At 53.1% G+C, this 24311-nt stretch overlaps 1 protein-coding gene and 1 pseudogene across 1 annotated transcript; both read left to right on the top strand.

Moving 5' to 3' along the window:
* The first annotated feature begins 1279 nt into the window (after window positions 1-1279).
* On the top strand, window positions 1280-3882 carry NKX2-2 (NK2 homeobox 2). Its single transcript, XM_036323156.1, has 2 exons — window positions 1280-1574; window positions 2492-3882. Exons 1-2 carry the CDS (start codon window positions 1316-1318, stop codon window positions 3052-3054), a joined length of 822 nt encoding a protein of 273 aa, XP_036179049.1. The 5' UTR covers window positions 1280-1315; the 3' UTR covers window positions 3055-3882.
* A 17381-nt stretch (window positions 3883-21263) lies between these two features.
* LOC118662604 lies at window positions 21264-21767 on the top strand (annotated as a pseudogene).
* Window positions 21768-24311: the final 2544 nt, after the last annotated feature.

Here is a 24311-nt window from a genome sequence, read left to right as displayed (position 1 = left end):
GGGGCCGCCCCCGAGCAGCAAGTGAACTGCGCAGCCACCCTCTGGCGCAAAGAGGTGGAGGGGGAGGCGGAGTGAGGGAAATAAATAAGTCTTTAGCAAATAAAGGGGGGCTGTCGTCTGGTGGTGACTTTGGCCGGCCCTAGCCGATCTCTCTTCTGGGTTTCAGGCTCTTTTGCCGTTAACTGGAATCAATTAGTTGCCTTGTCATTTCTAGTACTCATCCTTAAGCCTCAACCAAAATATTGACCTAGGAGGCTTACAGAAGTTGGGCTCTTGCCATTTGAACCGGATCTTGTTGAGGGAGCCACCGGCGATGGGAAGGAGCGATTTCCTCGGCTCAGCAGTCGCCCCCTCCCCCTCTCCAAAGGCGCCACAAATCGCCAATTTTCCGGCTTGCTGGGGGCCGGCGCGCGGGGGCGGGGAGATGGGAACCCGAGAATTTTAAGGAGGATTTTCCCCCCCCCATCCTCTCGGTTTGTTTTGTTTTCTCGCCTCCTCCCCCCGCTTTTTAAAAGATGCAATTTGTTAAAACGGCTTTCAAGTGTGTGGACTCGCGAGCGACAGCGGTGGTCCTTTGTATGTAAATACCGAGTTTTAAAAAAAGGCCTCGCCCCGTCTTTGCAATTAATTGACACGTTACACCTCTCATCTTGCTGTAGAGGGCCGCTGGCTGGGAGCGCGGAGCTCCCCAAAACCCACAATTTCAAATCTGCAAATACTGTCTTCATCCACTTGACTTCCAAGACCCGCCCACACGTGTCCAACCTTTGGGTTTTAATGTCCCCCCCCCCTTTTTCCAACCCTTCTCTCGCTTCCTCCCTCGCTCCCCATCCCTCCCTCTCTATTTCCCTCCCTCTTTCTCTCCCCTCCCCCCCCCTTTCCCCAGGTTCGCGAGTGGAGCCCAGCCTTATATGGACTGATCGCTCGGGCAATGGCCCATTTTTTCCTCGCCACCAGCCGCCACCGCGCGCCGAGCGGCCGCCGAAGCCTGAGCTGACGCCGCCTTGGCACCCCTCCTGGAGTTACAAACGAGGCCTCGCGCTCGGGCCGCCCAGCTCCCTGCATCCATTTCCGCGTCTTTGCAGAGAAGAGAGAGGCGCTGCCAGCGCTGGGCTTTATCCCCCCTCCCCTTCCCCATAGGTTTTTTTTTCTTCTGTTTTTTTTTTAAATAATTATATCAATAATTAAAGCCCATCCGTTCTCCCCTTTCCCATTCCCTCCCCCCCACCACCCCCTCCCCGTCCCAACTGGGGAGCGCCAAGAATTGGCCAAGTGAAGCTACAACTTTGAGGCATACGTTCCGAGGTCCCGAGCCATGTCGCTGACCAACACAAAGACGGGGTTTTCGGTCAAGGACATCCTGGACCTGCCGGACACCAACGATGAGGAGGGCTCGGTGGCCGAGGAGCCGGAGGAGGAGAGCGAGGGGCCAGAGCCCGCCAAGAGGGCCGGTCCTCTGGGGCAGGGCGCCCTGGACTCGGTGCAGAGCCTGCCCCTGAAGAACCCCTTCTACGACAGCAGCGACAACCCGTACACGCGCTGGCTGGCCAGCACCGAGGGCCTCCAGTATTCCCGTAAGTAGCGAAACTTGGCTGCCTGGGTCGCGGCCGCCTCTATGCCTGGGGCCGCGGCGCTGGAATCAGTGGGGGGAGAGAGAGAAAGGCGCTATTGGAGCCCGGATCCCCCACCCTGCGCTCCTGCCAAGATTTGTAAAGCTTGTTTAGGATGCCCGGACTGTTTCCTTCTCATCAAGCGCTCCCAGTCCCGTAAAAGGACTTGGTCTCAGATTTTTTTTTTCAAAGAGAAAAATTAAGAGAAACAGGGCAAGGGAATAGCTCCCAAGGTTACAGAAGCCCACCGGGACTGTAGCTCCCCAGTCCCCCAAGGACAGCCAGGAGAGGCTGGCCAGGAGCCCTGGAACCAGCCGGCCAAGCACTGGGTACCGGTAGAGGGTGGGGAGGGGGGCGCCTGTTGGTCCGGGTATAAATAGCTCACCCTGGCCCTTGACCGATCATAGAGGACGCTTTGTGTGGAGTGGAGGGTGTCAAAAAAGTCCGAAAACAAAAAAAGAAAAGCCCCCAAAATCTGCCTTACATGCCAGAGCTGATCAATGCCCGGCTTTTCTTTTAAAAATCTGCCCACGTCTCTCCGGAAAGAAAGCTGCTTAAGGGGGCAGAAGCCCTTAACCCGCGATGATCTTCCCCGCGCGCCACTCCCCCCAAATATGCGCCCACACTGTGCGAACCCCCAGAAACATAAGCCCTGAGTCCCCAATCCTGATGCTTCCCCTCTTTCGCCTGGCGGATGCCAACGGCTCCATCAGGCGTGGAGCAGAGCGGGGGGAAGGGGGGGTGCGGGGGGCCAAGGCGAAGGCAGTGGGCTCGGCCGCAGGGCGCGGAGGACCGATGGCGCACGGAGGCTCCGGGCGCGCAGGGTCCGGCTGCCCTGGCGCGCGGCCTCCCGGCGCCTGACGCGCTTCTCTCTCCCTCAGTGCACGGGCTGGCGGCCAGCGCGGCGCCCCAGGACTCCAGCTCCAAGTCTCCGGAGCCTTCCGCCGACGAGTCACCGGACAATGACAAGGAGACCCCGGGCGGCGGGGGGGACGCGGGCAAGAAGCGGAAGCGGCGCGTCCTCTTCTCCAAAGCGCAGACCTACGAACTGGAGCGGCGCTTCCGGCAGCAGCGGTACCTGTCGGCGCCCGAGCGCGAGCACCTGGCCAGCCTCATCCGCCTGACGCCCACGCAGGTCAAGATCTGGTTCCAGAACCATCGCTACAAGATGAAGCGCGCCCGGGCCGAGAAAGGTATGGAGGTGACGCCCCTGCCCTCGCCGCGCCGCGTGGCCGTGCCGGTTTTGGTCAGGGACGGCAAGCCGTGCCACGCGCTCAAAGCCCAGGACCTGGCAGCCGCCACCTTCCAGGCGGGCATCCCCTTTTCGGCTTACAGCGCGCAGTCGCTGCAGCACATGCAGTACAACGCCCAGTACAGCTCGGCCGGCACCCCCCAGTACTCGACAGCACACCCCCTGGTCCAGGCCCAGCAGTGGACTTGGTGAGCGCCGCCCCTCCGAGACTCGTGGCCCTGGGCCCGGGCTCCACCCCGGCTGCAGCGGCCGTGGCGAGGAGAACTTGGTCCTGGTTGTTATTATAATAATTATCAGCACGGAGTCGCGTGAACTCGGGCTCCGTTGGGGAGGCGCCGGGACGCTGCCCGCACCTCCTTGGAGTGGCAGAGCCACCGCCCAGAGCCGCCCGGCCCCGCGCTCCTTTTGAACCTTTGAGAGGAGAGGGTGAACTCCTTCCGCCGTGTTTACAGAAAGTTTGCGCAGCTCCGCTCCTTGGCCTCTCCGCGGAGGGGAGGGCTGGGGCCCAAACCGACTCAGCGTGAACGTCCCGACTCCGGAAGGAGGAAAAGACCCACCTCCCTCCCCTGCCCCCTGCTTTTGTGAATTTTGTTAAATATGTTCGCGTGAGTAGCGATCTTGTCAGCAGTCTTCTTTTAAAGCAAGTGGAGAACGTTAACGTATAGAGGATCTTTGTCTCCTTTTTATAAGAAAATGCTAACTATTTATGGCCATGTGAACGTTCTGACAGCTGGTGGCAGATTTCGCTTTTCGTTGTAAATATCGGTGGTGATTGTTGCCAAAATGACCTTCGGAGCGGGCCTGTTCTCCCTAGAGGCCCACCTCCTTTCTTTGTGGTTTGTTTTGGTTTGCTTATGTTTGGTTACCTCTGTTTCCTCCTCTTTTTTTATTTTGTTCAGTGCAGACATTTCTCAAATATAAAAAAGGAACATGTATAGGCGCGAAGCCCCCTGCCCTATCACCCGGGTCCTGAGCCCCCAATTTGGGGCTCAGTGGTTCCGTGAGGTTCCCTAAGAGCGCCGGGCGCTGAAAGCTTTCGATTTTTTAAATAAGAATTTTAATAAAAATCCTGTGTTTAAAAAAAACCCACGCCCGGCCCTCCCGTTTGTCCTATTTTGTCGCCCTGCGCCAGGCCGAGGCTTCGGGCAAGGGCCCCGGCCAAGCCGCTTGCAGCTCTGTTCCCTGCGCTTCTCTTCTGGGCTGGGAGCGGGGGCCAGGCCAGGGGTGCCCGGGGCGCAGGGAAGGCCCCCCGGACGGGCCGGCCTCCTCCCGGCGGGCGGTTCAGGCCCCGCATCTCAGACCCGCGCTGGGGAGCGAGCGCTTGGCCTCGGGCCTTCGAGCCGGCAACCTTCGCCCGGGGTCGCCCGCCGGCCCTGGCGCCTCTCCGCCGGCCGGCCGCGCGCGCGGTCTGAATCCGGGGCCGCGGCGTCCTGGCTTTGGCACAAAAAGTGACTTTGGAAAATGCAAAGGCGAGGGAGCAAGCCCCCCTCGCTCGCCCGAATCAACGAGTGGCCCCTTCAGCCTGAGGAGCTGTTGAAGCCACTACACTCGATGACTTTCACTTTGTTGCATTTGATTTACCTCGCGCTAAGGGGGTGGGGAGGCGCTGAGGCTGAGGCTGAGACTAGTCGGCTTTCTCTCTATCCCCACCCCCTTTTCAAAATCCGCGACCCGAGGCGGCCCCGGAGACCGCCCCAAGATCTGGGCTCGGGGGCGGGAGGGGATTCGGGAGCTCTAGGCTTTGGCTGTAAGGAGGGGCGCCAGGGAGGGGAGTGGGGTGCTGCGCCTCCTCTAGGCTCTTTGGCTTGGGGGAGCCGGGGAGCAGGAGTCCGCGGCAATACCTGCTAACAGAGGCTCCCCCTGCCTTCCGCCCCCACCCACCCTTCCTGCGCTCCAAGCCCCCTGACCTGGGACTGGATCCCCATTCTCGTCATCTCCTACCCTTTGGCTGCGCGCAGTGCCCTAGGCCAGCTTTTGGGCCTGAAGTTGGGTGCATTGCTTGCTAAAAAGTTGAGTTTGAAGGTGGGGTGGGTGGGGTGCGCCGGCCTCCAAGACTGGGATGAGAGGAGCGTAAAGTGAGCGAACAGCCCCGGGTGCGCCCGGGGGAGGGCGCGTCGGCCCTTCTCCGGGAGACACTGGTTCCATCCCCCTTTGGCGGATGCTGGTGCCCACCTGCCACGCGGGCTCGCGCGGACCTGGGAGTAGGGGGTATCGCGCTCTAATAGCTCACGGATTTCCGAAAGCACACGAGGCTCTGTAGCTGAGAGCCAAGCGAGCGCTCAGGGGCGCCTCGGCGCTGAAAGCCTGTCCCCCGGGAAGTTGTCCATCTCCGTCCCCAGCTCCACTCCGCGCGGGTGGCGGGTGGACGGGGAGCGGGCGCGGGGAGGGGGCGGGGAGGAGGCCGAGCAAAGGGAGCGGTCCCAGCTGACTTCTCGCTCCCCCTCTAGTTGGTGATCAGCTTTAATTCAATATCTAAAGCAAACATGATTATCCGTGTGACCAACTCTGCGCGTCAATAGCACTCAGCGTTCCCCGCCCAGGGACGTGATTAAACGCTCCTCCCGCCTCGCCCACCCGCCTCGGGTAATCGGGGCCCGGAGCCTTTCTCATCGGCTCCTACATGTCCCTTCCCAGGTGCGGGTTCCTCCGGGCCCGCCCAGGGCTTCTAGTTGCTGCAGAGTCTCCCTTTGTTCCCCACGCTGGCGTGGGGCTGTTCTCGCTGAGTGGAGGCCAGGAGGACTCTGCCCTCCCCGCTTGTTTGCAACAGCGGATGCCCCAATTGCCGCAGTGCCAACCACTGAGCCTCCTGCTCCCAACTTTCCTGTAACCGCCACATCCTCCCGCAGGGAGGTGCGCGTGCAGAGCCTCTGGGAGTGGGGTTGTCAGGAGGCCTGAGGCCCAGCCCCAAGACCACAGTCTTTGACCCCAGGGCTTCCTGGGCCGAGGTGGACCATGGGAGCTTCCAGACTGCCGAGGGGGAAGGAAGCTGCGTGAAAAGTCCCAATCCTCGCAGGGCTCCCCGTGTGTGCTTTGGGGCAGTGGCCAAGCCCGTGGGCCTGCGGTTGGGGTGTGCACTGAGCGGCAGGGAGCCAGGGAGGTGGGCCCGGCACCCGCCCCTCTCTGTCCTCGGGTCCCCATGGAGTCAATAAAAGCGCCCGTGGAGCCCTGTGTGGCCCTAACCCCCGCGCCCTGGGAGCGCACCCGGCGGCGGGCCCGCTTTGGCAGTCTATCTTCGCCCAATCTACAGCGGGCCGCACAAAACGGCACAATGGGGGCGCTGGGAGCTGGGGATGTTAGAGGCGTGCATATTAAAAAGGGACAGAGAATGGGTCTCTGGGGACAGAGAAGGGAAGGAGAGGGGCCGCCCTCCCCCACCCACCCCGCACCATTCAGCGCGCTTATCGCGGGCAGTGAATCCCGGAGTCAGGCAGAAGTCTCCTTGGGGTTTTGTTGGGCCTGTCACTGGGTCCCTTTGTCATCCACGGGCTCCATGCTGGATTCCATATGGCCAGCTGGGCCGAGGGAGCGCGAGGAGGGACCCGCACAAAACCCAAATTGTGTCCGGCTTTCAAACCCTTTATTGTTGTCTGTGAAAGGAAGACGCATTAAAAATTCGTGCTATATCTATTGGGGAGGAGGTGGGAGGAGGGGAAAAAGCCACCCCTGTCTTTGATGGCTTCAGAGGGCGCCTGCCCGCCTAGGCCCCCGGACACACTGAGAGCTGGATCTCTCTCTCCTCTCCTCCCTTCTCCCCCCCCCCTCTCTTTCAAGAGATCTCTCTCCCACTTCCCCCACCCCCCAACCCAACCCCCCATCTTTTCTACCAAATACCAGCTGTAACTCTAGGCACCTTCAGTATCTGGATGCATTTCGGGCACTTTGCGTGTCTGGCTCCTCAGAGCCGGCAGCTCGGCTCCCCTTGTCTGGGAGCCCCGCATCAAAGCCTCGGACTGTGCCGGGCTCAGGACGCTGGGTGCCCAGGGCCTGGGGGATGCTTGGCCCTCTCTGGCTTCGCCGTCCCAGTAGATGAACCTCCAGCGCCCTGGTTCCCGCATGGATGCGTCCTGACGCCCTGGCGCCCGGAGCCGTCCTTGCACGCATTGCCTGGAAAGGCTCAGGGAGGCCCAAGGGGCCCTCAGGCCTGAGCCCAGCTGGTTCCGAGCCGTGTCCTCTCCGCAGGCAGCACCACTCGGTTACTAACACTTCGTCATTGGAATTGTGCATAGGGATCCCACGGGGATCTGGGTGTTAGGAAAACCAATTTAAAACTTCTTTTACCATCTTCACCTTACCCCCCACCGGGGTAGGAGGAGAGAGGGCCTTCCTCTTCCATTCTTAATGTCTCCGGCATCGTTTTGTTAGCAAAATTCAGCAACAGGGAGACAGAGCAAAGCTTCCACGGAATGTGGCCATTTGCGCCTCACCTAGGCAGTCCACGTTGTCACGGGGCAGTGGGAGATCTTTCGGGACACGTCCCTCCCCAAGAACTGGCTCAAACGCTCCCATAAGCAACCCAAACAACAACAAAAACCGTGTGCTAGACAGAAAGCTCATACGAGGTGGAAAGAAAAATAGAACCCACAGGTGTCCTCCCCTTGGGGCAATGTGATTCCACCCTAAGGAGCAGAACGGAGATGGTGGGAATTATGGCTAATCCAAAATCTGCCCCCGCCCCCCCCCCCCCCCGTTTCCTAGTTAGTACCACTGTGGTATTTAATAGAATCAGATAACTTGATAAGAAGCCCCTTCTCACCACCCCCCCCCCCCCGCCCCCACTCCAGCCAGGGAAATGACTTATTTTTCTTACCTATTGACTGTTGGGCTTAGTTGAGACCTGGGGTGGATTTCTCCAGCCTTTTCAAGAGCCTGGTCATTGAAAAACTAATCCAATATTTACCGAACATAAGGACAGTTCTCAGACGTATTTATTAAGGCCCGTGTCTAAGTGATTACTTGGACTGAAGACATAGGCCAGGGGAGGGGCGTCCAGGAGACCCGGTCCCCGGGGGTGGGGGTGGGGGGGTGGGGCGGGTGTCTCCCAACCTAGAGCTAGGAAACCGGGGCGTGAACTGGTGAGATGCTGAGGTTCCCCTCCCATGCTTAAGTGGCGTGTGGATTGGATATTGTGTTGGCAGGTATTTCAGGAAATATGTACTTGTGGCTTCCTGAGAGGCCGGGCGCAATGACACTCTAAACTGTGTCGATATATCATCTTTTATCCAGGATCTTCAAATAAACCCCTGATCCCCCCAGCGCATTATAGCCGCCGCTATCTCTCCAAGGAAGCGATCTGAGTTTTATTGCTTTCACCAACGCCCCAACTCTCTCTCTCTCTCTCTCTCTCTCTCTCTCTCTCTCTCTCTCTCTCTCTCGCTTCTGCGCCCGTGCACAGGCACACACTCACCCTCCCCTCCCACCCGGTCTGGTTTTTAAAGGCTTTAATTTTCTTTTTCCTCCCGGGGCATCGTTGTTAATAAAAAGACGAATAGGCCTCGGCGCCGCCCACCGAGCAAGTGGGAAAATGCAAGCCCGCGGGCGGATCCCGCAGCCGCACCGCCTCGGGCTGGAGAAACTTCCCGCGCGTCGCCGCCAGGAGGCACCCGAGCTCCGCGCTCTGCGGCTCCCAAGCCGGATTAGAGCTTTGGAGTCCGCCGGGAGGCAGGAGCGGGCCCGCTCCCCGTTGACCTGCCCTCGCACGGGGTGCTTGGAAAGTGCTCATCGACAGGGGCCATCTGCACTTGGGGGCACTTTTTAGTCCCCCCATCCTGTCTCCACCCCCGTTCACAAACGGCAGTGAACTGATCCTGGGGTCCAGGCGCGCGCTGGCCATGAGGAGGGTTCCACAAGGGGCACCAGGGCGCGCCGCGGCCGGAGCGGTTCTCAGGCACATATGGACCTTGTGGGCCAATGCGGGGTGCGCATTCTGCAAGGGTGCGGTAAGTCCATGTGGTTCAGGAAGTGAGAGAATGATGAGAAAGTATTCTGTGTTTGGTTTGGGGGAGAAGAGAAGGAGTAATAGGAAGAAGAGACCCTCACTTCTCGCCCATCATCTAGTTGGGGCTGCAGCTACCCCTCCTCACCCCAATCCCAAGCAGGTGCACATGCTGCTTACAGCAACGAGAAGCGCAGCGGGAAGTCTTCTGCCCCATCGCGCCTTTCCTGGGCCAAGGGCGAGCGGTGCAGTGGCGCTATCTGACCACCAGGGGGAGACGCCACGCTGACACCCAGATTTGGGGTCTGGGCGATGGAGGCGAGAAAACGCCCCTCACTCCAGCTGATATTATCTGTATTGAGGCCTCGACTGGAGCGCAGGGGTATCTGAGACTTGAACTGAGACCAGGCGGTAGATGCCTCCTTCTACCTCCATTCCCGCCCTGTTGTCTTTCTGAGAGGATTCGCCTGTGCAGCAGACCAGGAACCGAAAGGATTAAATTCTTGTGTCCTTCCCCCCCCCCCACCACCACCACCAAAATAAGGCCTGAAATTTCATCTTTTCCAGTGGATTCAAGAGGTGGAACTCCCATCAAAGGCATTCGTGGCTCCAAATGTTGATCCCTTCACTTTCTTAAGCCCTCCCACCCCCATACCTGCGGGTCCATGTCAGATTAGGGAACATGCAGTGCTCAATTTGGCCGCCTGGTGGCGCGATTGGATAAGAAAAAACTTCCCCTTCGGCGCTGCCCAGGACGGAGTGCAGTTCAAACATGTGCCTGATCTAAGAGATGTCTGGGAAGGTGTCCTTCACACCAGGGCTAAGGTGGTGTGTGTGTGCACTTATTTTGGAGAAGGAAGGATCAAGGTTGCTAAATCTTGGTTCCAAAACAATTAAAACGCCCTGCCTTTGAACTTGGCGCCTGGAATGTGACGGAAGAGGCTAAGCTCATCTGTCCCAGCCCAATCCCTTTCTCCCTTCCCCCCCACCCCCCACTCAGGCTGCTGATGCCAACACTCGTGTAACTGTCACCATCGTAATCAAAACATAGAACATTTCCATCACCCCAAAATGGTCCTCCTGCCAGAATACTTAGAGGTATCAAGGGAAAATCTTCATGAAAAAATTCCATCCCTTTTCTTGCTGCTTGTTTTCCCTGGGGGTATTTTGCCTTTGTTTATGAAATAGAACAGAGAAAGCCACACTTACCTGCCCTCGGCCCCCAGGCCTGAAGACAATCACCACCACCACCATTTATTGAGTATCCACTATGTCCTGGTACCTGTTGGCACTTCTCCTCTCATCTGATTGTCACACCCAATCAATCTTTCAACAGGTGAGGAAACTGTCTCAAAGGAGTTAAGCACCTGCTTGTATGAACAAGGCAGCGTTCTTACAAAGAGCAAGTCCAGGGGGTGGAGGTGGGCTTCACCAGGGTGTCCTATCCCATTGCCAGAGAAGAGGGGAGGGTGGGGGAGGGCAAACCCGTCCTCCTGTTCTTCCGAAGGCAGCTGGGTGGCGGGCTTCTCCAGGGAGCAGGCCCCTGCCAGGCCCCAGCCAGGCTGTCTGGGCGGCAGCCCCTTCACTTCTTTCAAGAAGCCTATTACTTACACACACACACACACACACACACACACACACACACACACGGTGCTGTGTGAGGGGAACAAGCTGAGAGACACTCAGTCTGTTCTCTGTTCTCACTCCTGAGCCTGTGGCCTGCCATCTCTTTGGTTTTGGTGACAAACACAAGTCCCCTGTCCCCCCAGAATAATAAAGGGGACAGGGAAAATAGATTTTAATTGCAAATTGATCTTACATCTTTAAATAATTACCTGTCTTTTACCTGATGTGGAGGAAAGAGAAAATAAGTTAAAATGTTCTTTTGTGGGGGGGAAATGTGCTAGGTTCCCTAATCTGAGAGATTTAGACTAATTTAAGCATTTAATTCCAGACCTCTTCATGTGTCCCTAACTCTGCTAGCAACAACATAAAAGAATGGCCTCAGCCTAGACCAGTGGTCGGCAAACCGCGGCTCGTGAGCCACATGCGGCTCTTTGGCCCCTTGAGTGTGGCTCTTCCACAAAATACCACGTGTGGGCGCGCACCTACAGTGCGATTGAAACTTCGTGGCCCATGTGCAGAACTCGGTTATCGGCCTGGGCAAGACTATTTTGAAGAAGTGGCATTAGAAGAAGTGGGGGTACGTTCGCTGAGGTCAACCCCTCAGATTGAGGACGTTTTTAGCAAAGGCCAGCTTAGGAGTACCCTAATGAAGTTAATAACAATGTACCTACCTATATAGTTTAAGTTTTAAAAATTTGGCTCTCAAAAGAAATTTCAATCGTTGTACTGTTGATATTTGGCTCTGTTGACTAATGAGTTTGCCGACCACCAGCCTAGACCAATGTCAAGTGGAGGGTTGGATTTATGAGGTCAAGCCAAAGGAATTCACTCTTTGTGTCTTTGATAAGGAATCAGACACCTGATAGTCTGACCACAATGTCCAGCCCTTCTCCGCCAGCTCACACGGTCAACTCCTCCAAGCATGAAGGGTCGTGGCTCGTCCCCCCACCCCCACCCCCCCACCCGGGGTACTCCCTCTTCCCACATGGCTTAGGGCTGCCTGCTGCCAGCACTTGCCAGTCACTGCCTGGAGGGGGAGCAGGAGGCTGTGAGCCCCCTGGGATGTTTGCAAGTGCTGGGCAGTTCATGGTGTTCAACCAATCCCAGGTGAGGTTGGTGGGTAAATACTGTGGCTTCGGGGGCGGGTGGGGGGCACAGGTGGGACAACTGGGAGACATGTTCTCAGCCGCCCTCCAGAGTCTCCAGTCGCCCTCAGCGGCAATCTGCTGAACACGCCTACAGTGGTTTCTTTCCCTTCTTGTCTCACCTTCCCACTTCCTGTGGGTCCTTCCGGGATCCTCTGTTGTTAACTACTTGTTCAGGAACGTGTCTCAGGATCTGCTTCTGGGGGAGCCCAAACGGAGGGACACAAACTTGAGGTCTCACTTCTTGCTTCATCCTGGCCCTGCCCTTGGTCTCTGAGGTCACCCCAGAGCTAAGGTCCCACCCCGCAGCCCCCTCCCCCATGTGTTCCTTGGGGATGACCAGCACTCATCCTCTTTCTGTCTTCAGCAGAATTTGGGTGACATGGGACCCGGGGCAGCTGTGTGACGAGGGGCATGGAGGCAGCCGGTCCGTCTGGCTCCTGGTGGTCAGGCCTCGGGAACACAGCCGCTCTCACCTGGAGCCAGAACTATGGCTCTCGCTCCCTCGGACCCAGCCACAAGGCCGGTGACCTGGTACTTTCAGAAAGGAGCGCCCAGCTCCCCTGAGCGCAGCCGGCTTTCCTGCTTCCCCAGGGGGAGGGGCTGCTCGGGGCGGCACAGTCCCACTGGCCGGGTTCGGGTCCCAAACACCTGATGGCCAGTTGGCTTCCCTGGAGCCCAGCCTCCATGGGGACTTCTGTCTTGGGACACAGGACGCGGGGACACACAGCACAGCCCAGGGTGTGGCACCACAGGCGGGAAGAGCCATGCTCACTGCACAGGAGAGGCTGGGGGGTGCGTGTTCCAAACTGAACTGTGCCCTCCCCCACCCCCGCCAAATTCCATGCTGTGGTCCCAACTCCCAGAGCCTTAGAGTGGGGCTGTGTTTGGAGATAGGGTCTTTGCAGAGGTAATTTTTCCCCCTCACCTGAGGATATTTTTTCCTTTGCTTTTCAGAGAGAGTTGAAGGGAGGAAGGAGGAGGAGGGGAGGGGGGTGGGGGGAGAGAGAGAAATAATGATGTGAGACACATAGACTGGTTGCCTCCCACACACATCCTGTCTGGGAGTGAGGAGCGAACCCACAACCCAGGTACATGCCTTGACCAGGAATCGAACCTGGGACTCTTTGGTGCAAGGGCCTGTGATCTAACCACTGAGCCACTGGCCATGGCTGAAGAGGTAATTTCTTTTAAAATATATTTTTATTAATTTCAGAGAGGAAGGGAGAGGGAGAGAGAGAGAAACATCAATGATGAGAGAGAATCGTTGCTCGGCTGCCTCCTGCACGACCCCGACTGGGGATTGAGCCTGAAACCTGGGCATGTGCCCTTGACCAGAATTGAACCTGGGACCCTCCAGTCCACAGGCTGATGTTCTATCCATTCACCCAAACCGGCTAGGGCTGAAGAGGTAGTTTTTAAAACGAGGTCATGTGGGTGGGCCCTAATCCAATATTACCGGCGTCCTTAGAAGAGGAGGAAATGAGGACATCAGCACACCCCGAGGGAAGACCTTGTGAGGACGCAGCAAGAAGACAGCCACCTACAAGCCACGGAGGAGCCCGAGGAGAAACCGGCCTGCTGCCTCCTTGTTCTCAAATGCTTAGCCCTCGGACTGTGAGAGGACACGTCTGCTGTCCCTCCCTCCTGTCTCCCGTACTTTGTTACGGCAGCCCGAGCAGGCTCCACACACAGGCACGTTGGAGCCTCAGAGCCAGACAGGTTTACCTTGAATTCCACTTAGCCTTGGACTTCCGAGTCCTGAATCCCACCTCGTCCTCTTGCGTCCTCTTGTCGAGGTTGAAATAAGCATGGCCCACGGTTCTGACCCGGTGGGATCCTGCTCTCCCCCTCTGCCCCGGGAGACAGTGTGTTGCTCCAGGCCCCTGTGGGCTCCAGGGCACCACGACAGCACCCCTCAGCCCTCAGTGACTCACAGCCACATTATTGCCCCGGGTCCACCCAAGTGTACCCCATGGACCCAGTATTCCAATCTGTACCTTCACGGCCACACAGACCATGGGGTGTGCATGGAAAGGCTGCTCCCGGCCAGAGCGTTAGCCTCAATGAGATCGGAGAGAGGCTGTAAGGGCAGCTGTGACTCCCTCAGTAGGTGGACTCCAGTGCTGACAGTGTTCTCCGCGGATCCTCTCAGGTCTCTGAGACAGATGCAGGAGAGGCTCCATCCCTGCCCAGGGGAGGAGCTCCAAGGCCAACTGCAAAGCCCCTGAGAGGAGAGGTCGGAGGGTTTGGAGCCATGACAGGCTCCCTGTGTGTGCGCCTGGCCCTTCTAAGGCAGATGTCTAGTAGGTGACTGGCCTTTATTCTTGTCTCCTCGGGGCAGGGATCAGAGTTGCTCAAACTTTGGGGCACAAACGAATCATCTGGGATTTTAATAAGATTCTGATTCCGTATGTCTAACAGGATCCCAGGGGCTGCTGCTGCTGCAGGGCTACCTGTGGGGTAGTCAGGGCCTAGATCAGTGGTTCCCAGCGTGGGGCATACGCCCGACAGGGGGGCAGTTTGACTTTTAAGGGGGGCAATTCGAGAATGAGTTATTAACAGTGAATTTTTTTGCATTTCTTATGGTTCTAGGGGCCTCATGTACAGTATATAAATATATATTGTGACATATTAATGCATTTCAGTTCTCTATTATATCTTTTGAAACTTTATTTGCTATTTTTTCATATCACTTTATATTATTATTTTTCCAGCAATTTCTTAGTGATTTCTTCCTCAGGACTTCAACTGTCCTTTTGTTCTTTTATTTTTCTCTCTCATGGATGCCATGTTCTTTGGAAGCTTGTTTAGACCAAGCTAATGGCCTTTTAGGCTCCCTCCACATGAATAGGAGCTCACTTTTTGAATAATAAGAATTACATGTCACGGGGGGATCAGGATTTTAGAGGCGCCTCGGTGGGGCATGGCCAAGGAAGGGTTGGGAACCACCGGCCTAGATGAAATGTCACACCTCGTGCTAACGATGACCCTATTAAGTCACCACTAGAAAGCCTGCTGGCATGATGGCCACCCGGGAACAGGGGCAGGGAAAGTTTTTTAAAGGTCTTGAATCATTTGGGAAATAATCAAGAGCCCTATGAGTAAAACGTAATCCAGAACGTAAGTTGACGATTAGAGGGTGAAGAAATCGTAGCATCCCGAAATCTTACCTCCCCGAATTTTTCAGATGAGGAAACAGACCTGAGGGAAACGTCTGTCCCAGGTGACAGCCAGGGGGCTCACACAGAGCGGGGACTCCACGCTGGGCCCCCGCTGCCAACGCCCCTCCTCTCCACATGACACTCTGCTCAGGAGACACGGCAGAGTGTGAACTGATCTATCTTCAAAATTAAGACCATGTGACTGTAGTAAATGTTTACGAAGCACAAACCATGAGCAGAAGCCTGAGTCATGTGCAACCTTGGACAAGTTACTCGTGCTCTCTGAGCCTGTTTCCTCATTGGTTAAAAACGTTTTTAAGTATAGCCCAGCCGGTGTGGCTCAGTGGTTGAGCATCGACCTATGAACCATCTTTTTCTAAATATGTTTTTATTGATATTTTAGACAGAGAGGAAGGGAGAGGGAGAGAAAGAGAAACATCAACGGGCTGCCTCCTGCACACCCCCCTACTGGGGATCAAGTCCACAACCTGGACATATGCCCTGACCAGGAATTGAACCAGAGACCTTTTTGTTCATGGGGTTATGCTCAACCAATTGAGCCACACCAGCCAGGGCAATAAAAGCATTTTTAAAATTTAAATTAAAAAGTATATATCTGCCCTTCCTAACTCTATGAGTGTCACAAGGAGGTAGTAAATGTGTCAAATTATTTGAAAATTGTGAAGCTGAACTCCCCATGGGAATACACACACACACACACACACACACACACACACGACACAGGACTTGGGGGAGGTAAGGGAAGTGGGGCTCAAACCCTCAGCATGAGAACGGAGGGTGTTGGAGAGAAAAGGAGAAAGTTGGGGGGACAGGCCCAGGCCAGGCTCTGGAGTGAAGGGGGAACAAGGTGAAGAAGTCCTCGGGTGCCCTGTCTGTGGGAATTCCTGTAGTGAGGGCAGTGTCCTGGGTCTGTGCTCTCCAGCATGGCAGCGCCTGTCCACCTGTGGGAGCCCCTGGCCACCTATGGGAGCCCCTGGCCACCTGTGGGAGCCCCTGGCCACCTATGGGAGCCCCTGGACACCTGTGGGAGCCCCTGGCCACCTGTGGGAGCCCCTGGACACATATGAGAGCCCCTGGCCACCTGTGGGAGCCCCTGGACACCTGTGAGAGCCCCTGGACACCTGTGGGAGCCCCTGGCCACCTATGGCAGCCCCTGGACACCTGTGGGAGCTCCTGGACACCTGTGGCAGCCCCTGGACACCTGTGGGAGCCCCTGGCCACCTGTGGCAGCCCCTGGCCACCTGTGGGAGCCCCTGGCCACCTGTGGGAGCCCCTGGCCACCTATGAGAGCCCCTGGGCACCTGTGGGAGCCCCTGGGCACCTGTGGGAGCCCCTGGACACCTATGGCAGCCCCTGGCCACCTGTAGCCATCAAGCACTGGAAAGGTGGCTAGTGTGAGGCAGGACTGATTTTAAAATTTGATTTAATTTTTATCCATTGAAATTTAAATAACCACATGTGGCCAGTGGCTCCCGAATTGACCAGGGAACATCTAGACCAGCCGTGGGCAAACTACGGCCCGCGGGCTGGATCCAGGCCATTTGAAATGAATAAAACTTAAAAAAAAAAAAGACCGTACCCTTTTATGTAATGATGTTTACTTTGAATTTATATTAGTTCACACAAACACTCCATCCATGCTTTTGTTCCGGCCCTCCGGTCCAGTTTAAGAACCCATTGTGGCCCTCAAGTCAAAGAGTTTGCCCACCCCTGATCTAAACCATACCCAACATTTGTGTGGAGCTGTGGAAGGAAAGGTATGAGTTAGCCCTTCTTACCGCTCCCTAAGGTGTGAATTAACATCATTGCTGTTCCCCACCACCCACAGCTTTTCAGCTGCTTTATGAAGCCTCCAGCTCACTCTGAAATGAAGAGCCACAGGGGCAAGGGTTGGGGAGTCGGGGGGAGTGGGGCTCCATGTTTACCCCTTCACACACTCGCTCTGCCCTCCACCTGGATAACATTCCATAAAAACTAGAAGGTTGTTTTTAAATTAGGAGTGTTGGTTGCTTCCTGGCTATGTATCTGGCTGAAATGTGGCCTGGGGGCATGGGGGGGGGGGCGGAGAGCAATGCCTTACTGCTCAGCCACCTCCCAGGGGTTCTTAATCTTTGGTGTAGCTGAGATGCCTTTGACAGGCCATTACTCCTCTAGACCCTTCTCAGAAGAAGGCATTTTGGTTATAAAAGAAATTAAATTGCACTATTAATTCTATCCCTTAGGGATGAGAAACTGCAGCTTAAGAGCGCCTTCATTTCAGCAGTGTCTGACTCCCCTGAGTCACCCCTGTCCTCTCTCCTACCAGCTGCCCCTTTTGCCAACTCAGGGGAATCAGGACAAGGAGACCAGCCAGGACTTGTCGTCTTCCCTGGAGGGCAGGCGGACTGGCTTCGTGTCAGGGAAGAGCGTCTAAGTCCCGGCTAACCAGGAAGTCCTGGTAAGACGGTAGGGCGGGGTGGGGACCTTTTTCCTGCCAAGGGCTATTTGGATATTTATAACATCATTCACGGGCCAGTACAGAATCAGCCTGCTATATTTGGTCAAACAATAAATTGACTCACCCCTAATGCCTTGGCAGGGCCAGACCAAATGGTTTCACAGGCCCGCAGGCAGGACATTCCCCACCCCTGCGTAGAGGCCCAATATCGCCCTGAGGTAGAATTTTGGTTTTAATGGGCTGATCCATAGCGTTTGCTCCCATGTTAACCCTTCCCAACTCCTATGTCACCCCTTTCTTCGGGCATAATAACATGTCGTAGAATTAGACGTGACATCAGCAACAGGAGCAAGCGACAAGGCAAACTGAAGTGCCACTCTTGATGCAAACACCCTTTCAAAGTTCACCACCCTGGCCCTTCCAATTAGACAAAGCAATCGTGGACGCTGCCATCAAGCTCCCCTCCCTTCACCCCGCCGCGCCCCCCCCCCCCCCCCCACACCAACCGGGGGATTGGGGGGGCGGTGAAATGAAAGGTTCTAATGGAGACCTGGGCAGTGCGGTTGGAGAGGCTGCATGTGCAGGCAGATGCTGAAACAATTACCGCAGGGGAGTTAATTAATCAAATGAAAGGGGATAAAAATTCATCTTGCAGCAGGAATCCAGAGGGTTCAGGTGCAAAGGGTGCAAAATATACAAGGCAATTTGTTCTTACCTGAATCCTTACTTTTTAAAAATATATATTTTATTGGTTTCAGAGAGGAAGGGAGAGGGGGAGAGAGATAGAAACATCAATGATGAGAGAGAATCATTCATCAGCTGCCTCCTGCACGCCCCACCCTGGGGATGGAGCTCACAACCCGAGTATGTGCCCTGACCAGGAATCAAACTGTGACCTCCTCGTTCACAGGTCGATGCTCAACTACTGAGCCATGCTGGCCGGGCTGAATCCTTACTTTTAATGACAGTAAGTAGGAGATCATGCCCTGGTTGTGTTCAGCTGTGTGGCTGAGAAGTAAGAAAAGGCAGTACTAAGGAACACTTTGATAATGATCCCAGAATAATAAACTGGTAACATTACATCCGACAGGAATTTTTCAAATCTTAGATTTTTTTTTCTTTTTCTTCCCCCAGCATTTATAGTACGCACATTTATGCTACGATATAACAGTGGATTCTGATAAAACTGGTCTTAGAAGCAAAATTATCTTTTTTAAAAAATATATTTTATTGATTTTTCACAGAGAGGAAGGGAGAGGGACAGAGAGTTAGAAACATCGATGAGAGAGGAACATCGATCAGCTGCCTCCTGCACACCTCCTACTGGGGATGTGCCCGCAATCAAGGTACATGCCCTTGGCCGGAATCGAACCCGGGACCCTTCAGTCCAGAGGCCTACACTCTATCTACTGAGCCAAACCAGTCAGGGCAGCAAAATTATCTTTTAGACCAGTGGTTTTCAACCTTCTGGCCCTTTAAATACAGTTCCTCATGTTGTGACCCAACCATACAATTATTTTCGTTGCTACTTCATAACTGTAATGTTGCTACTGTTATGAATCGTAATGTAAATATCTGATATGCAGGATGGTCTTAGGCGACCCCTGTGAAAGGGTCATTCGACCGCCAAAGGGGTTGCGACCCACAGGTTGAGAATCGCTGTTTTATACATTTTAACACCACATACATTTAAAAGGTCCTTCAGATTTTACAAGTCATGAAAGTTATTCAAATATTTTAATGTATGTTTAATAATGTTTGCAATGAAGCTGTTCATGGTTGTGTCTGATGCTAAAAACATACTTTTACATGAAATATCAACATTTTAGAGCTCTCTGCTGAAAAGTTGGAAAAAATCTGTTTCTAAAACGTTTGGTAGGTCAATTCCTCATAGTTAGAGTAACACACTATGGCGCACTATTTTGTACACAATTCAGGCTTTTAATAAGCTTAAAAACATATGCCCTTTCCGAGTAAATAAACAATTTAAATTCTGTGTGAATAAGCATAAAAACCAAAAATAGACATGATCAAATATAGTATCTCTGAGGAGTAAGATTAGGATGTTTTGTGTTCATTTTGTACCTATGCTGTTTGAATGTATATTTCCACATGCATAATGGCTCCAGCAATAACAGCTAAAGTTTGACTTTTCAAATATACAGCTGAGCAGAAAAATATAAGGCATAAAATTCTCAAACTATTCCAAATGATTTCTTAAAAAAACAAAACAAAACAATTTATTGGTTTTTAGAGACAGAGGAAGGGAGAGGGAGAGAAAGAGAGAAAAATTGATGAGAGAGCAAAACAGAAATCGGCTGCCTCCTGCACGCCCACAACCTGGGCATTGCCCTGACCAGGAAGCAAACCAGTGACCTTTCAGTGCCCGGGACAATGCCCAACCAACGAAGCCACACTGGCCAGGGCCCAAATAACTTCTCTGTGAATAAAAATTCTTCCTTTTTATATTACTTGAGGAAGTTAAGGATAATGCTGACTAAAGCTACCCACCTAATGGGATTACTGGTTCTTAATGATTTCAACCTCACTAAAGACCACTCTATAATTTAATGCGTCCTTCAAAAATTATAGCTAACATGACAGATGAAGTTCAAGGAAACTCTCCCTTTCCTTTGTGAATGGGCACAATCCTTCCCTCCACCCCCAAGCCAAGAAGTGGTCTCCAGCTTTTCAAAGCAAAGCAGGGCTCCCGCCTCCCTCTCCACCACTGCCCCCTGGCCTTCAGCTCACAGGCCTCCTGTAACATTTCACTCCTCCCTGCCGCCCACATTCATCGTGCCGAACCCGGGCCTTTACCACTGATCACAGTCTGCGTTCTTGAAAATAAGAGAGACCACCTGACAACCCTGCTCCTAGAACCTCATATGTGCCGAGCACCTAGAACAGGGCCTCTCTGCCAGGGGTTTAACCCGGGGTCGTTCCTTTGGTATTTTTCCTGTTATTACCATCAGTCTGAATGCTGAGTACTGACTAAAGTCCCAGCTCTGTGATCAGCTCATCTGTGTTTAGGTCAAACTTACTTTCAGGCTAATTACTCAAAATCACTGCCTGTTCAGACAAACGAATGGTTGCTAAATGGGAGGACATCGGGGAGATGGGCGAAAGGATAAAAAGTGCAAATTGGCACCCAGCTGGTGTGGCTCAGTGGTGAAGCATCGAACTATGAACCAGGAGGTCACGGTTCAGTTCCCTGTCAGTTCGATCCCCAGTAGGGAGCATGCAGGAGGCAGCCAATCAATGATTCTCTCTCATCATTGATGTTTCTATCTCTCGCTCTCCCTTCCTCTCTGAAATCAATAAAAATGTATTTAAAAATAAACATATATATTTTTAAAAAGTACAAATCAGCCCTAACCGGTTTGGCTCAGTGGATAGAGCGTCGGCCTGCGGGCTCAAGGGTCCCAGGTTCGATTCTGGTCAAGGGCATGTACCTTGGTTGCGGGCACATCCCCAGTAGGGAGTGTGCAGGAGGCAGCTGATCAATGTTTCTCTCTCATCGATGTTTCTAGCTCTCTATCCCTCTCCCTTCTTCTCTGTAAAAAAATCAAAAAAAATATATTTTTTAAAAAAGTGCAAATCAGCAGTTATACACAAACAGTCATGGGGGAATATGAAGTACAGCATAGGGAAATAGTGAGTAATACTGTCACCACTATCTATGTTGTCACATGGAGAAAAGGCTAATCAAGGTGATCATCTCATAATTTATACAAATGTCTAATCACGCTCTAGCCGGTTTGGCTCAGTGGATTGAGCATTGGCCTGTGGACCGAAGGGTCCCAGTTTCATTCCGGTCAAGGGCACATGCCCGGGTTGCTGGCTCAATCCCCAGGAGGGGTCGTGCAGGAGGCAGCTGATCAATGATCCTCTCTCATGATAGATGTTTCTCTCTCTCTCCCTTCCTCTCTGAAATCAATAAAAAATTATTTTTAAAAAAACCCCAAATGTCTAATCACTATGTTGTGCACCTGAAATGAATACAGTATTGCATATCAGCTGCAACTGAAAGTAAAAACAATTATTTAAAACTTTGTTAGCCATTCCTGTTTCCCATCATGGCCAAGGATCAAGGTGAAAAGCAGAACCCCATGTGGGAGCTTCACATCTGCAAGCTCTGCTTCAGCATCTGTGTGAGGAGAGCGGAGACCGACGGGCCAGGCAGCCGAGAACCTGGAGCAGCTCACAGGCCAGGTGCACCGTCAGATCCTCTGACATCAGGAGAAATGAAAAGATCGCTGTCCACAGCCAGTCCGTGGGGCTGAGGCAGGAGAAATCTCAGAGAAAGGCCTAAGGGGACTAGAGTGCCAATTACGAAGAAATGACTTCTCAGATACCGGAAACTTAGGTTTTGGGATCCAGGAACACACCGACCTGGGGATAAATATGAGCCAGGCATTGGTATCTATGGCCTGGACTTCTGTGTGGTGCTGGGTGGCCAGGTTTCAGCATCGCAGACAAGAAAGGCAGGACAGGCTGCATTAGGGCCGAACAGAATCAGCCAAGGGGAGGCCATGCGCTGGTTCCAGCAGTAGGGCAGCGTCATCCTTCCTGGCAAATAAATTCTTGTTTCAATCCAAAAGGCCAATAAAATATTTTCAGTGGAAAAAAAAATTATTTTTTACTTCTTTTCTTCTTGCTTTATAGAATGGGCTGACACTCTAACCACAGAGCAAACCAGCCAGGGTTCAATTGTTATCTTAAGATGGGAAGAATCTGGTTTGAATAGTTCTATATTATCATTTTTAAAGCAATTTTATGGTTTTGCATCTGCTGGCCAATGAAACCTGCCTAAGCAACTACCTATACTTGGAGACTCCCCGTTCAAAAGGACACTTCTGAATTACTATTATTTTTCTTTAAATTTGTGTTTCAAAAGGACCCAACATGACCCCACAGAAGTCATGCTGGGTCCTCTCAGGACACGCTGTCACGGTGCATAACGTCGCTGTGTCTTATCGATGGTGATGTTAGCCCTGGTCACTTGGCTAAGGGGGTGTTGCCCGGTTTCTCCCCTGTAAGGCTACTGCTTTTCCCTTTGTAATCAGCAAATATCTTGGTGGAGGAGGGGACTCTATGCAGATATCCTGTTTCCTTCGGGCATTTGCCCTCTGATCTGGGCATCCGGTGAGGTGTCTTACCTGTAGAGCAGGTATTCCTGTGTTGGTGATTTTCTATTCCCCTCATTCACAGGGACACTTTTGAGAAGATGTGTAGGCATTTCAAAACCGAGTTAATGCCCGTGAGGATTTCTTCCTAATAGCAACTCCCCGCCTCTCACCCCCACTGTGATGTCTCACAGTTGCACTTCGGTCTCATCAAACCAAACATTAGAGGTGCCCTCGGAGATGAAATGCTACACGGTGGCATAATGAACAGAGAGGGGGGCAGGAAGGGGTGGAAGTGTTGGCGGATGCTCAACACCAGCCCCAGGATGCTACCCCTCTCACCCCCATTTTGAATAAACTTCGAGGAAGCAGGCACAATTTTTTAAATGAGGTACATTTTAAATGTGTTGTTTGTATCTCCATTGTGGGCATTTATGTTAGCTTTTATTAACTGGAAACGTCTTTCAGGTTTCAAGACATAGAGCTTGTCCTCAAAACAACTAAGAACCAGAAAGGTGGCCACAGACGTCTGCTTGGCCTGCTTCCACGGTGGCTGTGAGAAGTCCTGGTCAAGTACCGTGCCTGATTCTCGTGTTGGTTTCTCAGGAGAAATATGGTCAAGGGGGAAGGAGCCATCTTCCACCCTGACGTGTAAAAGGCTCCACGGGAAAGGCTCCTTGTTTTGAAGGGTCAAGGCTGCTCGAGAACTGAAAACCCACAGGGAAAGTAGAGGTCGTTTTGATTTTCATGAGCGGACATTTAGAAACAACGGGGATGGAGAGAGGGTTGTTCAAATGCGACCTGCCCAGCTCAGTTGAAATCTAAAGTCTTGATTCTGAAGTAATCCTCTTGCTGTCAGAATGATCCTCACCTGCCTGGGTGAGTTCTCAATTCAGGGATACCTCACAGATATTCCAGGCCGGCACAAGAGAGTGAATATTGCAACAAGTGACTCACAGAAATGTTTTGGTTTCCCAGTGCATATGAAAGTTATGTTTACACCATACTGTAGAGTATTAAACGTGAAATAGCATTTTGTCTAAAAAAACAACACACATACCTGAATTTAAAAATATATTATTGCTAAAAATGTTAACCATCACTGAGCCTTCAGCGAGTCGTAATCTTTGCTGGTGGTGGGTCTTGTCTTGATGTTGGTGGCTGCTGGCTGCTCAGGGTAGCTGAAGGTTGGATTGACTGTGTCAACTTATTAAAATAAGACCTCAATGATGTTTTCTGCACCAACGGACTCTTCCGTGAACAGTGTCCCTGCAGCGTGCGATGCTGTTTGACAGCCTTTTACCCGCAGTGGAACTCCTTTCAGCATTGGAGCCAATCGTCTCCAACCCTGCTGCTTTACCAATATGCGCATGTAACAGTCTAATCCTTCGTGGTCATTTCAGCAATCTTCACAGCACCTTCAGAGTAGATTCCTTCTCACGCACCACGCTCTTTGCTCACCCATAAGAAGCCACTTCTCATGCAATAAAGTTTGATCATGAGATTGCCCGCAATTCAGTTGCATCTGCAGGCTCCACTTCAGCTCTCTTGCTGTTGCCACCACATCTGCAGTTACTACCTCCATGAGGGTTGGAGTCAATCGCTTCAAACTCCTGCATGTGGGGTGAGGTGGGATGGGTCATATAAACAGCTTTTAGATGCCAAAGTGGAAGGCAGTGTTTGTTCAGGGTGAGCCCCCCTCCCCCCAGGAGGGACCATTTTGGTAAACCCTTTCTAATTAAGCAGATGTGAGGTAGGAAAATACTTATTTTACTGTTATTAGGAAAGCCTTTCAGATTGAGATGATCAATATCCTGTTTAATGCTGAAAAGTGTTGTCTTTATTAGAGACAGACACCATTCCCACTGAGATTCTGAAGACGGAAACTGGTCTTTTCTTTCCTGGGACTTGGGACCAAGGATCCAGAGAAGGAAGGCCGAGTAAAGGAGATGTCAATTCTGGGATGAAGTGTATGGGTCATCAGAGCTAGGCCCAGGG

Source organism: Myotis myotis, unplaced genomic scaffold (genome assembly GCF_014108235.1).
Source record: "Myotis myotis isolate mMyoMyo1 unplaced genomic scaffold, mMyoMyo1.p scaffold_m19_p_9, whole genome shotgun sequence".
Taxonomy (NCBI): domain Eukaryota; kingdom Metazoa; phylum Chordata; class Mammalia; order Chiroptera; family Vespertilionidae; genus Myotis; species Myotis myotis.
Note: the sequence above shows the minus strand (reverse complement) of the source record. Positions and strands in the feature narration are given on the sequence as shown.

Coding starts and splice junctions, on each gene's coding strand:
- NKX2-2 (XM_036323156.1), top strand. CDS start 1,316: ATGTCGCTGACCAACACAAAGACGGGGTTTTCGGTCAAGGACATCCTG. Junction 1,575..2,491: donor CGAGGGCCTCCAGTATTCCC/GTAAGTAGCGAA, acceptor TCTCTCCCTCAG/TGCACGGGCTGGCGGCCAGC.